This window comes from Physella acuta, unplaced genomic scaffold, assembly GCF_028476545.2.
Source record: "Physella acuta isolate Inbredline_101_S28 unplaced genomic scaffold, ASM2847654v3 ptg000028l, whole genome shotgun sequence".
Lineage (NCBI taxonomy): Eukaryota > Metazoa > Mollusca > Gastropoda > Physidae > Physella > Physella acuta.
In genome coordinates this window covers 444,057-460,867 of record NW_026731548.1, presented here as the reverse complement: position 1 = coordinate 460,867, position 16,811 = coordinate 444,057, and the positions used below count along the sequence as shown (strand labels likewise).

The 16,811-nt window shown below is 33.6% G+C and overlaps 1 protein-coding gene across 2 annotated transcripts; it reads right to left on the bottom strand.

Moving 5' to 3' along the window:
* Positions 1-83: 83 nt before the first annotated feature.
* LOC131941289 (fizzy-related protein homolog) lies at positions 84-16,646 on the bottom strand. Of its 2 annotated transcripts, none has more exons than XM_059300471.1 (14): positions 16,547-16,646; positions 8,456-8,646; positions 8,213-8,320; positions 7,506-7,628; positions 7,218-7,277; positions 6,846-6,947; positions 6,400-6,555; positions 6,092-6,157; positions 5,691-5,793; positions 4,740-4,861; positions 4,122-4,418; positions 3,922-4,026; positions 3,157-3,249; positions 84-2,808 (listed from the first exon to the last, which is right to left on the bottom strand). In XM_059300471.1, exons 2-14 carry the CDS (start codon positions 8,516-8,518, stop codon positions 2,767-2,769), a joined length of 1,440 nt encoding a protein of 479 aa, XP_059156454.1. In that variant the 5' UTR covers positions 8,519-8,646; positions 16,547-16,646; the 3' UTR covers positions 84-2,766. The 2 variants fall into 2 exon arrangements, with proteins under 2 accessions (XP_059156454.1, XP_059156463.1); XM_059300480.1 differs by having other exon boundaries at positions 8,456-8,641; positions 16,547-16,645.
* Positions 16,647-16,811: the final 165 nt, after the last annotated feature.

The following is a 16,811-nucleotide window of genomic DNA, read 5'->3' as shown; positions in this document are numbered from 1 at the left end:
AATAAACATTTGATTCATCTCCCGACAAAAGGGAGTTATCTTTCCCTTTACACAACATATGAACAAAAAACGGGGAATAACTTTCATTTACTTTTTTAATCATTAAACAAAAATATTAATTACATTTCTATACAAATATAAAATCACAATGCACAACTAAATCAAATGCAAAAATGCTGCTCAGAAAGTAATTCAATGAAACATAAATGAGAATGTGTGACAGACGATATAAATTAAAACCGGACTGTTATTGATAAACTAAATGTGAAGATAGTCGCTGTACATTCATGTATGGAGTGTTCTGTTCAAATACTGACCCTGACAAAAGGCATTAACCAACTTTCATTCATACACTAATAACAATACCTTCTTTTGTAAAAAAAAATGGCGAATAGAAAATGGGACATTATTCACGAAGTTGAAGTACACAGGATCTAAACCCACCCAAGCCAAGAGTGTAAGCGGTGTCACGGAAAAAAACTGGCTTTAAACTAATAAAACTGGTTTAAACTGAAACGTATCACACCATAATGGATTAAAAACAAAATGTTAAAACAATGGGGAAGCAACGTTGTAAAATATTTCTATAAAACTCATGCACAAACAATCCAAGCTCTGAACGCTGGTGTAAAGAAATGAAATTCAGTCTTTCTAACAAATAGTTTCTCTTTAATTATTAGACTTAAAATATCATATATTAATATAAAAGTGTTAAAAGTACTATAAAAAGAAATGTATATTTTAGTTAAGTAAATGTAGATTAAAATCTGGATTTGTTGATGTTAATGTAACATTTATGTTGCGTGATAGATTACCTTCTCAACTTTAGACAAATGTGAATGAATGATTGGTAATAAATTAATCAGTCATTGTATTCCACCTCATCAATGTTAATATATATTAATGATTGCGAATATTTTGTTCATGTATTCCACCTAATTAATTTTAGTATTTGTTGAAAGGTATAATAATAAATGTAGCCTACCTAATGAATGTATTTATTTTATTAAAAGGTATAAATGTTTTTGTATGTTTTGTTCATATGTTCCACCTAATGAGCGTCAATATCTGTTAATAAAAGTATAATGTTGTTGAAAGCTTAGTTTGTAAAGTCTACGTAAAGAATCAAAGTGTTAGTGGTTGTGTTTTGTGACTTCTGAAATGTTTGAGACAACAGATAGGATACAATAGTTTGTTTATCACAAGATTTGGTCATAGGACTTTGGGTAGCTAAGGACAGTAGTTAATGAAGACTGGCATGAGAATGAAGGGGATGATTAGGACAAGAAAAAATGTGTGGCTGGACAGTGGAGATGTAGTAGGTGGTCATCACACACAGCTAATGGACTGGTTTTGCCTTCAGCTGTGTGTAGTGGAGCTTGTTACAGAAATACAAAAATTATAAATAACAAAGGTCAATCAAATGAATGGAACTAAATATTCCCTACACCCTAGCAGAGTGAAGCATGTGTACAAATTAAATGCAGGTAGCTTGTCTAGCTTGATGAACACAACCTGGTCACCATGGCAACCCAGCTACACCAAGTGGCGGAGGATTGTTTGGTGCTAAGCTAATTAACAGACTCTACTGAGAAATGGGTGAGAGAAAGAAACTGATAAAGCTAAATAAAAAATTGGCAACGAGAAAAAAATTCTATTTAAAAAAGCTCCATTTAAAATACTACTAGCTTACCAGTTGTCGTACTAATATTTAAGTGCCCTACACCATATAACTAAAATTCTTTTCTTATTTGAAGCTACACCAAAAAGCGTACTAAGAGTGCAGATAGCAAATTTTACTACTAGAAAACACCATGAGGGAAAACATACCCGACCACCTACAGCTTCAATGTTTGCCTGGATGAGCTATTGACATGTGTTGTACATAAAACTCTGGGCTCTGCCAGAGCAGATGAAAAGTTGACAATCACAGACTACTGTTGTGTGTTGGATTCCCTCGCTCCACAAAATAGTTTAAAGCATCGTTTATACATGAATATATACATGATATAACTTAATGCAAGATTTATAAAAATGTACAACTGCTGTTCTTTTTTTAACTGCCATATTTAGATACTGTTATTTTTGGTACAGTGAGTGTATCTGGGTACTATTCATAGCTAGAAATTCAAATAAGGAATGGATTTCATGTTTCTGTAAGTATAAACTTTCTTCATTTAAAAAAAACAACTTTTCATGTTCTGTAAATAGTGTTGTTTTGTTGCAATTAGTTATGGGATAAAACATATTGATAACAGTTTAAAAAATACTGAAGCTACCATTTTATCTGTTATTTATAATGCACTATAAACTGAATGAGCTAATACACACAAAAATGTATCAGGTCGGCACTCTATAAAACAAAATAAAGTAAACAAAACAAAAAATGGTGCATTAGCAGGAAAAAAAAAAAGAAAACCCAAAACATATAAAGAAATAAAAATAAGCCCACATAAATAAATCCTACTAAACTAAAAACATAGTAATAACATTTTATAAAGATGAAAATGTAACTATCTTCAGCAACATGAAATAGTAGCTTAAAATTCTCTCCCAAACAGATGTACCACATTCTAACAATACAGAATCTAAAGTAAAACAATGTCAAAGGAAAACATGTTATAGTTTGAGACTAGGCATGATAAAGAGTTAACAAATAGTTACATTTTGTTTATAAATGTTGGTGGCATTGATACCAGAGCTGACAATGTGAGAACAGCAGTGAATACTTGATGGAATTTACAATGGGTTGTTAGTGAACAAATCTTATCTGATTCGGGTGAAAAGATTTAACACTGATTTAGATTCCTGAAATAAAGCAGGAAAAAATAATTATTTAACCAAAATAATAAGTTGGATGATTGTTATAAATTTGAAAACTGCTGCACTAAACAGTGTTTTTTTTTTCTACACCCCTTAAATAATAATTTATTTGTTGATACTTAAGCATGTGTCATTCTAATATAGGGTGAATTTTAAAAAATGTGGAAAAAAAAAATGTTCTACTACTTGCTTGAAAGTTTTAAGTAATTAAAAAAATTTTAATTGAACACCAAGGCAAAGCTTAGTACCTGCTTTGTACAGACCTAAGATCAACTTTTGTCATCATCTACTAAACAAGAGGATAATAAAAAAGGCTTTTTTCCGCCCACTCACCTTTGTTGAGCGTGTTTTGCTGAATACATTCCAGAACCTGAGAGTCTCATCCCCCGCTCCGGTTACAATAGCTTCTCCGTCTGGTGACATTGCCTGTGTGAGACATCATTTTAAATTAAAAACAAATATTTTAATCAACATATCTATTGACTTCAATAAACAGATTGCCACTCATTTTATAAGGGAATCCTTAAAATCAATCCCCAAATTTACTAATCCGGAAACCAAAATTTGAAAAATTTAAAACCATGAAACTTAGATGCACTGAATTTTTTTTTGTATTATTAAATATTTCATTACTTTTCAAGACATCTAATTCATTTTATGTTCGAAATATAGCTATTAAAAGTGGTAGAATTGTGCACTGTTGTAATAAGCAGAGCAATAGATGGTGTCACGGCAATGTAAATTAATTTTAGGTTTATACATCTGGTTCGTACTGTACCATCTTGGTATATACAAATGACGCAAAGGGCCATAAAAAGTAAAAATGCTATGGCGTCTTGATAATAAAAACCATTAATAGAGTGCCAAAATTTTCAAGTTTAAATAGTCTTTATTTTTAAACTACAAACCTGGGAATTGTAAAATTTTGCAAATTCAGAAAATATTATTCTCGAATCCGTAATTCTGGGATATCCCAGAAAAATGGCATTCATGAGTAAATAAGAGGAAAACAAAACTATGCCTAATTAATAAAATTGTTAGTGTAAAATTTGACTAGTAAGAGAAGATTATATCTGACACAATTAAAATTTTACACACCAGGTAGAGTACTCTGAAAGAATGTCCTGTTAGCTTGGCAATCTGTACTAGAGATGGATATTTCCACACTAAGATTTGGTTTTGTGAATACCCATGTGTGCTCACCTGAGAAAATAAATTATCATTTTATTAATCAGTAAGATAGATAACTTTTACCTCCTATGTTAAAGAATAAACGGAATGAAAACTAGAATACTCACTAGTTCATTTGAATGTTTGGACCAGGCTAAATTACAGACTTGAGAACCTGTGTCTACACAGTGTAAGGGTTGATTTGTCAGTGTGTTCCAAAACCTGATACACCGGTCAGCTGTACCCCCACCCGAGGCCAGGAGACCGTGCTGGTGAGGAGACCATGCAATGGCTTTCACGGCAGCCAGGTGCTCCATGTGTGTCTGCATTGGTGTGGTACTTGTGGCATTCCACACAAAAAGTCTGTTGTCATTTCCCCCAGATGCTAAATGTTGGTGATCCGGTGACCATTTTAGACCACACACCTAAAACAAAAGAATTGTTAAAGTTTTACCAAGTTATTCTTTAATTAAGCTACAAATAGTGTTTTGTTTGACCAGTACTAACAGATTTAATCTACCAGTAAGGTTTCAGAAAAGCTGTTGAGGTATTGGATTTTCTAGAATAACTCCACAAATTCCAAAAATAAATTATTAGCCGTAATTACATTGGTGTAAAACAATTTATTTAAAATGTAATGATAAATAACTTTTACAACATATAGTGTAAACAGAAGCAGGATAAATTAGGGCTAAACTAATAGAACATTGGTTTTGTGAAAGCAATGAATAGTGGTAGAGACTCACCTCCTGTTTGTGACCAATTAGTTTCCTCTCTGGTGTTGTGTTTGGAGTTCTTATATCCCTTTGTAGAATTAACCTGTCTCTGCTACCAGAAGAAAGCATATCCCCATTCCATGCTAATGCCCCTGATAAAAAAAAAGTATATCAATTATAGTTAAACTTAAAATTACATGAGTAATCCTAATATATAAAAGCCCATGTGCGCACTTCTCTCTCTCTCAGTAATATGTTGGATAAATGTATAAACTAAATTGTATTTAAAGAAGGAAAATAAAAATAAAGCAATGTTCCAATGCAGAAATACATTTTTAACTATGCAACCGGAAAAGTGATTATGGTTGTGACAAGAACGTAATAAACAATGTCATCACATGTCATATGTTTAAGCTATGGAAAGTAAATGACACATCCTCTTCCAATTTTAGAATATGAAGAAATGAACTATTTTATTCAAATTTGATTTAGATCTACTTATCACGACGTAGGCTATGAAATGTATACAATTTTCTTGACCAAAAGTAATACAAATTACTTTAAAAAACATGTAAATACCATTGAACAGCCGAGTTTTTAACGTAATCATTTAAGTCTCTTAATCAGTGTGTGCATTTAACATGCTGTTGTGTTGACTAATAATGAATATAATAGGCTACAAATACCTATTAGAAAAATTAAAACCAAAGTTTTAGCTATTTAATTATTTCTTTGCTTTGTCACTAATATCATTCAACGTGTGGTAAAGCACATTGCGTTTTGACCAATAACTATTTTATAACTTTTTTCTAAAACAAGTATAACTACATTAAAAATGTATAGGTCTATAGTTCATGTGTAACAGGTAACGATGGCTAGTATTTACTACTTGAGCATATTTCATTTTTAAAAACAGAAGTTTAACACAATAACTGTCTTCAAGAAAAAAAAGGATTTTTAAAAATGTACAAGAAAACTTACCCACTCTAGCTCCATGCCCTGGTAATGCATGAACTTTTTTGCTCAATGCAACATCCCATATTTGTACAATACCTTTGTTTGTCCCCACAGCTACTTGATTACCCTAATTATGATTTTTATTCAAAAAAAAAACATTTAAAAACACTACAGAAATTCAAGATTCAAGTAACATACTTTTGATTTACATAAAAAATTTATTACTATGCAAGTAAAATTACTGCCAATACATGTTGATAAATAACTGATTGATGAAACTCTGGTTACTAAATTTATTTCTTTAATACTATTAAAAATCTTCATTTTAAATTATAAAGAACTAACACTTCTGGATTTTTAAATAAAAATTAATAACGATGTCATTAAAACTTATGTAAGGAGTTAAAATTTATATAAAATGTTACCCTTTCTGACCATGACACGGACGTCACAGTGTCATTATCTGTAGACAGATCACACAAACGTGTCACCTGTTGCAACAAATTTAAAATGGAAATCAGTAGCTGTTTTTTGAGCATTGTTTTGACAATAAAATTTATTTAAAGCATAGAAGTTAACACCAGATACCATAAAGAAACAATTTAGCATCTACTGCAAAAACATTCCTAAACCATTTTATTATTTATTTCTATAGTTATAATATCTAGCATAAAAGGGGAAATGATCTATTGAAATAAAAATATCATAGTACATGAATATTAAGCCCCTATACCTGACTTGTGCACGCACTCCATAAATACACAGATGTCCCAAGGCCTACACTAAGTACATTTTGTGAGGACCAGTCAACCAAATTTAAGTAAAAATCATCTTGTAATTCAGGAGCATCCAAAACTTTAAAAGGTATCTTAGATATTTTCCTCACAGCCTGAAAACAATGTACCATTGTTATAATACTTAGTATTAAAATTCAGGTGTTAAACCCTGATGTCCAACTTTGGTAATTAAAAAATCCTGACTCTTTTGTCTCATTATGATTATTAATACAAAGTTTCTAAGTAAAAAAGCTAAGATCATTTAAATAATACTGTAATTAGTTAATTGTTTAAAAAAGCAATGCCTCACATGGGTAATAGGAATCATAACTAGGAGAATAGATTTGATCAGGGAGAAAGGAATACTATACAAAATTTATACAAACTATAAAGGGCAGCTTACTTTACGAGGTGAACGAAGCAGTTTCTGACTCTTGCTACCAACAGGAGATAATGAATAAGGTGAAGTGTCACAGCCATCAGAACATCGGCGAGGAGTATGAAACTGTGAAAAGAGTATTATTTTCTTTAACGTTATATAAACATAAGGAAAAAATGTAATTCCCTACTGATGCAAAATAATTAAAAACTGTTTATAACAACAACAAAACTGTAACTTCTACTTTTGTATATTTTGGCTAAGGACTCTAATTTAAAAAAAAAACATTATTCTTGCCTATTTCTTAATTTGTCATGTTTTTCAATCTTTTAGTTCAAAATAAACAAAAACTGCTTGCAACATTTTTAATATAGTAAACATTTTAGTTTTACTTACTTTAAATAAATTTTTGCTTTCTTTAGGAGCCAGTACTTTTTTGTCATCAGTTTGCAGATCCTAGTTTTGAAAAATTGTGTAAAATTAATTATACTTGCAATTAGTGCTTTCTTTAAACACTACTAGCTCATTGCCAAAAGCTAATTAATATTTTTGTTAATTTACCACTAGGATGTTTTTAGAGTTTTTTTAGTGGTTGTTTAGTGATGTAGAGTAATGGTTGTATAGTGCATCTAGGATAATGCAATGTATATATTGTAAAAAAAAAAATATTTAAAATTAAAGTACCTTTAAATCTTCTATTCCGGCAGCCAACAGCTCATTTTTCAGCAAACAAGCATACGCCAAACCATCTTTCGCAGACTCAGTATTTGTATCTTTAGATTTGACAGATGAGGTAGGGGTGTGTGGCTTTAATGAAACAAATGGAAATAATTCAGCATAAAAATGGTATCAATCAATATGTTCTGAGTTAAACATGACTGGAATCTATATATATAATTCTCTTCTGGGAGCCGTTAGAAAACAAGCTGCAAGCGCGCGCCTTGCTGTCCCCTCTCTTCCTCTCTATCGCTACCACCCCCACCCCCCACCACATGGTCAGGTGAGTTGTAGTTCACGCTAGGCCTAAATGTTTACAAAACAATCGTAGAGTCGGGTTTGGTGACGGCTATTAGGGGCAGATAATTCAGTTTGAAACTATTTTAAACTTAGAGGAGGTAACTAAGAGGAGGCTGCTTTCACGGGGGGGGGGGGGGGGGGGGGAATGGGGGTTTAGTGTTTTAAAGCAAATATTTTCAGTGGGAGCATTGGTACTGTCGAATTCACAAATTATGAATTACTGAAAAGTAGAAAACCGGAACAACTGGTGGCCAGAAAAGTAGAAAAAACAACTAAATAGCGGCGTATGATACGCCACGGGTCGGCTCGTAGAGTATAAAATGGGAGGGGTGAGCATGTATTACATAAGGTCTAGAGTCAATCACAGCACTGACCTGCTGAAGATCAAAGTTGATGTTCCAACAAGGGCTTGATCTGGAAGGGATGAACCTATCACCATAAATTCTTTTGCTTGGGGACACTACTGGGCTTGAGTAAGCATTCTAGGAAACAAAGAAAATGTAGATAAAAATTTTAAACATTGCTTAATGTAAAGAAAACGAACAGGAAATGAATTTAATAAATAATAAAGCTATAATAATGATACATCTTGTGTCTAAATTATTTTAAAAACTTACGCCATAAGGAGACAGTTGCCCATTTTGTTGACGAAGAAGTCGTTTCTCATATTCTGGGTCCATTGTATTAATGTATATTATTTAAAATTTCGTTGACTTAAACAGAAAATTAAAGGACAAGTTTGCTTCAACATGTGCTCTTTAGTTGGTTGATTTTTTTTAAAGGGGAGCTGATTTAGTTAAACACTATACTGAGGAAAGAAAAAACAAACAGACTTCAGTAAAGTTATGCATTAGTTTCAAACTGCTTCTACAATTTTTAAAGGAAATATTAATTTTAATACTATTTTATTTGTTTAAAAAAAATTATGAAATAACATTAAGAACACTGGTTTCCATTATTCCATAGAAATTAAAGAAAAAAATTATTTAAGAACTAGAAATCCAAATTTGACTGTAAGAGAAATACTCATGGTAGAGAAACATCAGGAAATTCAGTTTACTTCTAGCTGATCATGTAGCCCACTGCTTTAATATATGAGTCACAAGAATAAGCCAAAAGACAGCTAAAAGAACACAATTACAATTAAGAGAGCATTGTGTATTTACTATCAGGGGTAATCATTTAGCAGTTCCCATACACAATATCCCCACATGACTTCATTAGCCCACCATTCATTTTGACTGAAGCCTGATCCAAAAGAAAATAGGATATTCTGAACTAGAAGTAAGTTAAATTGCCTTTGTTGTTCTGCTACTGTGCTAAGCTGCATTGAAATCAGTGAATTGGGATCAGTCTTTAAATTAGGATTTTTAGGTGATATTATTCCTTCCTTACCAGTTATAAAATATTAACTTTGGGTTAGTCAGTTCTAAAACTCTTATGGTCTTTATTTTTTTCAAAAAGAACACATTTGCCAACTCTTTCTGAAACTTACTTTCAGTTTTAAGAGTTTTATGTGTTTTTATATGATCTGAAGTGTGGGATCTAAAAGACAAGGGAATAATGTGCTAGAATTAAAAACCTCAGGGATTGTACACCAACACAGTTGCCTAAGCGATTAGTTCAATATCAAAATCAAACAATATTGTAATACTCTTTTTAAGGGAACAGGTTAAACCGGGAAATAATTAAATTAAAATTGGCCATGAATTAGATAGGCCATGAGTAAGTAATATAGTTTTAGATTTGTGTTCATATGCAATTATGTGATAAACAAACTGTGTAGGCTATTCAGCTTTAATTAATTAAATATTACATACAAAAACAATTTCTGTTAAATTAAAAAAAAAAAAATTTCAACTTTTTCAGATACACAAGTGTCCATTCTAGCATTTAAGTAATCAGTGAGAATACAATTTTTATTTCATCCCAATGAGGACTCACCCCCTTTGGTATTAAAACCGAAACTAAGAAAAAAAACAGCCAACTGTCACTTCTGCTCAGTGCCGAGAGCCTAGATTGTACTTTTTGGCTTAAAATTTTTATGCTGTGACTATGCTCAGCACACAGTGCCCATAGCATTTTGTTAAGCAAAATCTATAATAATAGTTTCGCTGTCTCTCTATCTATCTATCTATCTGTCTGACAAGAACGCTCTAGAGAAAAGACAAGCAATTTAAAAACATGCACAGTAATTCGAAAAACGAAATATGACGTCGACACATTTAGCGTAGAGTAGAACATAATCTCAAACCAGAGAGTGCACACAGTAATGTAATGACGTCATTGATTCTCGCGTAAACATTGAAAAAAAGGAAATGTTGTCTAATCTAAATGGTTTGCGTGAAGAGTTTCTTGCATACAATTCTTCGGGTAGGGGCGAAGCCCCACCCCCCGCGTAAGAACGTCTGAGCCCCCCCCCCCTCCCCAACTCAAAAGAAATTTCCTCATCGATACTCTATAATAAAATTACCGCCTAATTAATGTGTCTAATCTAAAAAGTGGTTTTCTTGCAATGGGACGGTAGACATGTTTTTTTTTGGGGGGGGGGGGGGGGGGGGGGTGGTGTGTGGGGGGGTGGGTTGGTTTCAGTGTTTCTTTCAGACTTTTTCCTCCCCGGAGAGGGGTGGGGGTACTTGAAATTTTCGGGGGCGGGGGTAGAATTTTCTGGGAGGGGGCGGACACTGGAAAAAGTATATAATTATATTTCGTTGAATGGGACGGTAGACATGTTTTTTTTGGGGGTGGGGGGTGGTGGAGGGGTGGGGGGGGTGGTGTGTGGGGTGGGGGGTGGGGGTGGTGTGTGGGGGGGGGGGTGTGGGGTGGTGTGTGGGGGTGGGGGGTGGGGGTGGGTTGGTTTCAGTATTTCTTTCAGACTTTTTCCTCCCCAGAGAGGGGTGGGGGTACTTGAAATTTTCGGGGGCGGGGGTAGAATTTTCTGGGAGGGGGCGGACACTGGAAAAAGTATATAATTATATTTCGTTGAATGGGACGGTAGACATGTTTTTTTTTGGGGGGGTGGGGGGGCGGTGTGTGGAGGGGGTGGTGTGTGGGGGTGAGGGGTGGGGGTGGTGTGTGGTGGGGGGTGGGGGTGGGGGTGGTGTGTGGGGGTGGGGTGGGGGTGGTGTGTGGGGGGGTGGGTTGGTTTTAGTTTAGAGAAAAGAGACAGCACTATCAGCCTAGCGCCCGTTGTACCCTTCCTCAACGGGCCATTTTTCTCGTCTAATAATAAGTATCATGAATACTATACATATAGTATTCTTAATACTTATTAATTTTTTTTAGCCCGATTACAATACTTCCTCTATGCTCAATATAACACAAAGTAAAAACAATCATTGAGACAAGAGCATTATGACAATGAAAACTATCAGTAGAAAGGTAAAGAAAATAAACATTTCCTTACTGTATAACGAAATATTTTGTGATTTCAAATGTAATTTATTAAAAAGCCTTAAATATTGTAGGTCTATCTAATTAATCTTACAATAGTAAAAAACAGAATTAATAGTTTAATTAGAGAGTTTATTAGTTATGTTTAAATATTTTAAAAATCATGTAGCCTACAATGTTGATAAAATAAATGTGGTTATAAAAAAATCCGATCTTTGTTGGACAATAACTTAAGATTGTACTGTTTTTAATATTTTTTATATTTTCGGTAGGCCCTAACTAAGCAAAACTTTTTAAAAAGCCAAAATCAATTTAACTGTAAGCATTTATGTAAACTTTAAAAATATTGTATCAGCTAAGTTTAATTACTATAAGCTTTTTTAAGCTGGGTTTTCAGAAAACCTATCACTGAGTTCCTGCAGAGCAATCAATGTTGGGTGTGGGGAAATTGCGAGACGCGAAAAGCGAAATGGCGAGGCGGGGAAAATGCGAGAAGGGCGCGAAAACGGTCGGTCACGTGACTTTTTGTCTCGCATTTTACCACAACCCGATACTTACGCTGGGTGGTGTTGAAATGCGAAGATTTCTGCGAAAAATTTACCGCACCCGATTTTCAGTGGTATTTGGTCCAGACTACAAAGACGTTTATTTACATTGTTAAAACTTCCGGTTTTTTTCGTCGCTAGACATACTGATGATTTGTCAACTCCCCCATTCTTTTGTGTCGACTTAGAATACCACCTTGTTCGAAACCGACGGAAATACCGCCGACGATGGATCAATTTCTGTCTTTTGTGTGGAACGCCGAGGCCGCCTGATTTACAGTCTTTGAAGATCACCGAGCCCGAATCTGCTGCCGCCGCAAACATATTTTGTATTGTTGCATAGAAATGTGTGATGAGGCGGAGGGTGGGGGGGGGGGGGGGGGTTAGATTTTGTGACGTCACACTATAAAAAGCAATGTTAGAAAAAGAATTTTAGACGTTATTTCGCGTTTTAGAAAACTGTTTTAATAAATTGTAATAGGAATTGATTAAAATACTCTATTTTGAAAGAGTTCAGACAAGATTTTGGAAAAATATTGATGTTTAAAAAAAATTCAACTGCAATTTTGAAGGGGGTTGTAGGCTGAGGTGTGACGTCATTTTAGTGGGAGGGGTGTCTGGATTTTTGTGAAAATGTGTGATGGGGGGAAGGGGGGGGGGGGGCGTAAAAATCGTCAAAAAAAGCGTGACATCATTTATGAAGGACCCCTTTACGCTATTAAATGGTAGTTTTGTCGATAGCGGACTTTATTCAGAGTATCTACAAACGCACATTTTTTTTGTCATTCTGTTCATTTTCGTGTTCTGTGTTAGCACAGTATAAATGGGAGTCTAATGAACTGGGTTGGATGTACTATGTGTGAAAGATGGTGTGGCGCGGTGTGTTTGAGTAGTGCTAGGACTGTTTCAGAAGATTTTATTTGTAAATTTTGTTTGTAATTAAAATTACTTAATAAAAAATAAATTGCAGTTTTTAGAATTGTTTATACTTTTACACTTTTTGCAAGTACAACAATCCATGAATACATGTTGCAGAATATCTCTCCTGCTGACAAGATTATTCCAATTCACAATGACACAGCTCACGTTTGTATAAACATGAGCGGGCTAGATTTTTAAAATTAATGCCGACTGAGACGTGATTTTCCTCTCGCTAACGAGAGAGGGCGATGACAGTAGCACAGCAACGATGTTAGGATTTTTAAATAGATAGATCTAGATATAGATCTATCTATCTTCTTAGTATCTATCTATCTATATAATAAAATCTAGATTAAAAATAACAACATAAAACACTCGTGTTAAAGGGTATGGCTAAATGCTTGTTTATTTTAAAACAAAAAAATAAAAATTAATAAAAATAAATAAAGATGAAAAAAGCATAAAAAAAACTTTTTTTTTCGCAAAAAGTGTCTCGCTATTTACCCTTAATTCCGCAGGTATGTCTCGCATTATCTTCTCGCATTTTCCCGCCTCGCCATTTCGCTTTTCGCGTCTCGCAATCTCCCAACACCCATCAATGTTTGTCTTATGAGAGTGATTATAACTTAGTCTTGATTGAAATAAATAGAAATGAAGCCTTGAACTAAAAGATTTTGTTTTAAAATTCTTAGGATTTGCGACTTCTATAACAGTGATTATAAAAATAATAAATTTCCAAATTATTTTCAGGATTAGACCTAAGTTTTTATTATTTATACAGTCGCTTTGATTGCAAAATCTTATTCATGTCAACAATAATGATGGAACTCTGTATTGTCCATTTGGAACTTGAATTAGGTTAATTAGGCCTAGTAGTTGATTCTAATGAAGATAATTATTGGTGTGACAGAAAATGCAGATCTATATGTGGCTGTTACTTTCATACAAAAATATTACAATCATATTCTTAAGCTGATGGTAGTCTATCAGTCTAACATATCTAAATCTAACACATAGGCCTAAACCAGAGACATTTAGCGTCATCTAAAAACCAGGTCACTCCTAGAGGTGTTTTATTATTATATATTCATGCGCAGTGTAGTGAAAGCATTGTAATTGTAATGTAACCAGAGGCAGACTACTTACACTTACAGTGAATACACTAAAATTTGACAAGTAGAAGAAGATAGGGGCCTATAGATCTAGAGGAGCTTACACTTTTCGGACACACATAGCGAAAAAACGCAACGTAAAAATTCCATGCGGTCTCATTCAGTAACCGCTTAACATAGAAAACAAAAAAAAAGTATCATATCTATCCGCAACCATTCTACTTTAATAATGTGTGTGTCATTTTGTATTCATACGCATAGAACTTAAGCTATTCTTGTTATAGTGACTGGGGGGTCTTAACGTGTGTTCGAACACATGTAATACAGTTTTACATGTGTTCGGACACCTTTACCCGTCATCGGACATAGCACTTTTTGTTCATTTAGAATAATTTAAAGTCAATTTAATGAATAAAAACATATATTATATGCATTTATATTGTGTTATTGATTGTTTGTGAGGTAATTTTAATAGTATAAAACCTTTTTCCCACACTCCCAAAGTTCATCCCATTCAGCCATTGCGGCTCGCGCAGTACGCTGCTAAGCCAGCCAGGTCACATGATTCCCCCTCCTCTTTCGCATTCCACTGCCTTCTTGACCTTATTTTGACCCTTTCCCTTCAATAACCAGCCCCTTTTATGCTCTAAATTCTTATTTAGTAATATTTTTGTGTTGCTGTCCGCTCCCATGTAAGGCCAAATAAGTTAGCGAACACCCCTTTTTTATTGTTCAAGCACAAAAAAACCCATTAACCTTGACATTTACGATGTTCCATACATATATAGAAGCTATTTATAGTGTAACCTTTTAGCTAAGCATTGATTGGTTCAAGTTTTGCCCCTAAGTCCAACCCTAGGTCACTTCATCCGGCTGGTGTAAAAATAGAAATGTGCGTACCATGCAACGTTAAAAAATTTCTAAAAATAATTCTTGAGAAAGGAAACGGAAGTACTTGACACGGAAGTGTTCATAAATGAACAGTTTACGTGCAGGCGCCGTGGTTTCGCGTGAGACATGCTAATTAAAGTTTCTATGAGCCAAAAACCGACGAAGTGTTCGCTCCTACGTAATTTTTGGTGTGTGTCCGAAAAGTGTAAACTCCTCTAGCTAGGTTTTTCGATTCGTGAAATCTCGTTCTCGCGGTTTTGAAGCACCCGTGTTTTGGGCGGCCATATAAAATATCGAATCATTTCTTTCTCATGAAGTACATGATAGTTAAAACTAAGGATTGTATCGTAATCGGATAGATTTTCACTCGAAACTGCCCATGTATTTACGGGGCGAATAATTAACATTTTAATAATGGCAGCTTGACCTAATTTCTTTATTTGTATTTAACGAGGCAGTCGAGAGAAAGTCACGCTGACCTAGCTTGCGTTTCAAGTCGAATAAACTAAAAGCAGGTGCGTTCTACAATAACTTTATTGTAATATACAATTTGTATATCATCTTTACTATCAAATAAAAATAGAATTGTTTAATATAATTAGGGTGGAAACAATGCTTTTGAGGGTGTAAGTAATAATGCCATTTTATTATATTCTTGTTTGGTGAAAACGAGGCGCGGGAAAATGTGTGCCGCGCAAGAATCCAATCATTTGGCTAGATTTATGACTGTTTTTTATGTCATACCTAAAAATAGAATGTTTACGCTTTCTTCGTTGATGATCGTTTTTATTATTTTTTAAATTGAAAGTATGAATTATTAGTTAGATTGCGGATTTTGTAACTTGGTATACTTACCTTTTATCAATTTAAAAAACATAGCATGCTAATTGTGAACAAATATAGTCATAAAACACAGAAATATAAAGTTATAATTGCGATGTGCCACACCCGGGCCACACCCCCTCAAGAAAGCATGTGTTTATTAAGCTGTTTATCTCACTTTACAACAGTAATTAAAATTAATTTTCAAATTTTTATCACTTATTGGGTAAGATTAAGCACATGTTTACCAAAAATAAAAATAAAACAAAAGCAAATTCTGTTTTAATGAAGGTCACGGGTGAAGTTTTTTTTTCCTTCTGTCACGTTCAGTGGAGGGTGCCACAGGCTGACCTGACTTTGGAATTTTTTTCAGTAATAATGACTTTGCACAGAAAGTTAAAATATGCTAAATTAGCTTAGTTTACTAGTGTTCTAGCTATTATTGATACATTTTTAATAAAAAAATCATTCTGTAGTTCTCATCAAACAGCCTATCCTCTAGCTAGTGGTACTAGATCTCTTGTATGTAGTTGAGTATTTATTCTAGTTAACTAGCGTACATGACCTTAAACTAGGGCCTAAACTAAACTACACCCTGCACTGAGTGATTTAAGTAAGCAATTGATTGACTGATGTGAGGGTATCAAAACTATCAACTAGATCTATCAATCATTCAAAATAAATTCAATCAGCTTGAATCAGCTGTTCAGCAGAGAACTGAAAGAATATGATAGTACTATTTTATTCAGCCCAACAATTTTATTTTCATTAACCTTTCACGTTACATTGACTACAACAGTAGTCTAGATTCTAGATCTAGATCTAGATCTTCAGTCGATTTCATGGATTTATTTTTTTAAATTTAGTTAGGCCTACATTTTTTGAAAATTCAAAACCTAGGGCAGGGGAAAACACAATTCAACAGCGAAATAATAAATTGTTTTAACAATGTGTATTCTTTTTAAGTGTCTCTATTATTCATAACAAAGTAATTTAATGCAAAATATAAGATAAATTGGTTTACCAAGCATATTGAATGGCAACATAAACTATTAACTAGAGACAATAATATAATAGACACAGAGCAGCTGAAGATTTCTGTTTTGATACAGTGGTAATGGCGTCCACAAAGGACTATGGGAAATTTAAATATATTTTTTTATTTTAAATTAAAGCATTTAAAAGTGAAATAATCATAATTATCATATGGCTTCAACTAAAAAAAATAAAATTATATATACTTTTCAATAATTTCAAATTTAACTGGAAATTTTTAAATAATCTCCTCA

Excerpts from the sequence above, each read along its gene's own strand:
- LOC131941289 (XM_059300471.1), bottom strand. The coding sequence starts at position 8,518 with ATGGACCCAGAATATGAGAAACGACTTCTTCGTCAACAAAATGGGCAA. Across the intron at positions 8,321-8,455 it reads GGCAACTGTCTCCTTATGGC|AATGCTTACTCAAGCCCAGT; the intron begins GTAAGTTTTTAA and ends TTTGTTTCCTAG. Across the intron at positions 6,556-6,845 it reads TGCTTCGTTCACCTCGTAAA|GCTGTGAGGAAAATATCTAA; the intron begins GTAAGCTGCCCT and ends CATTGTTTTCAG.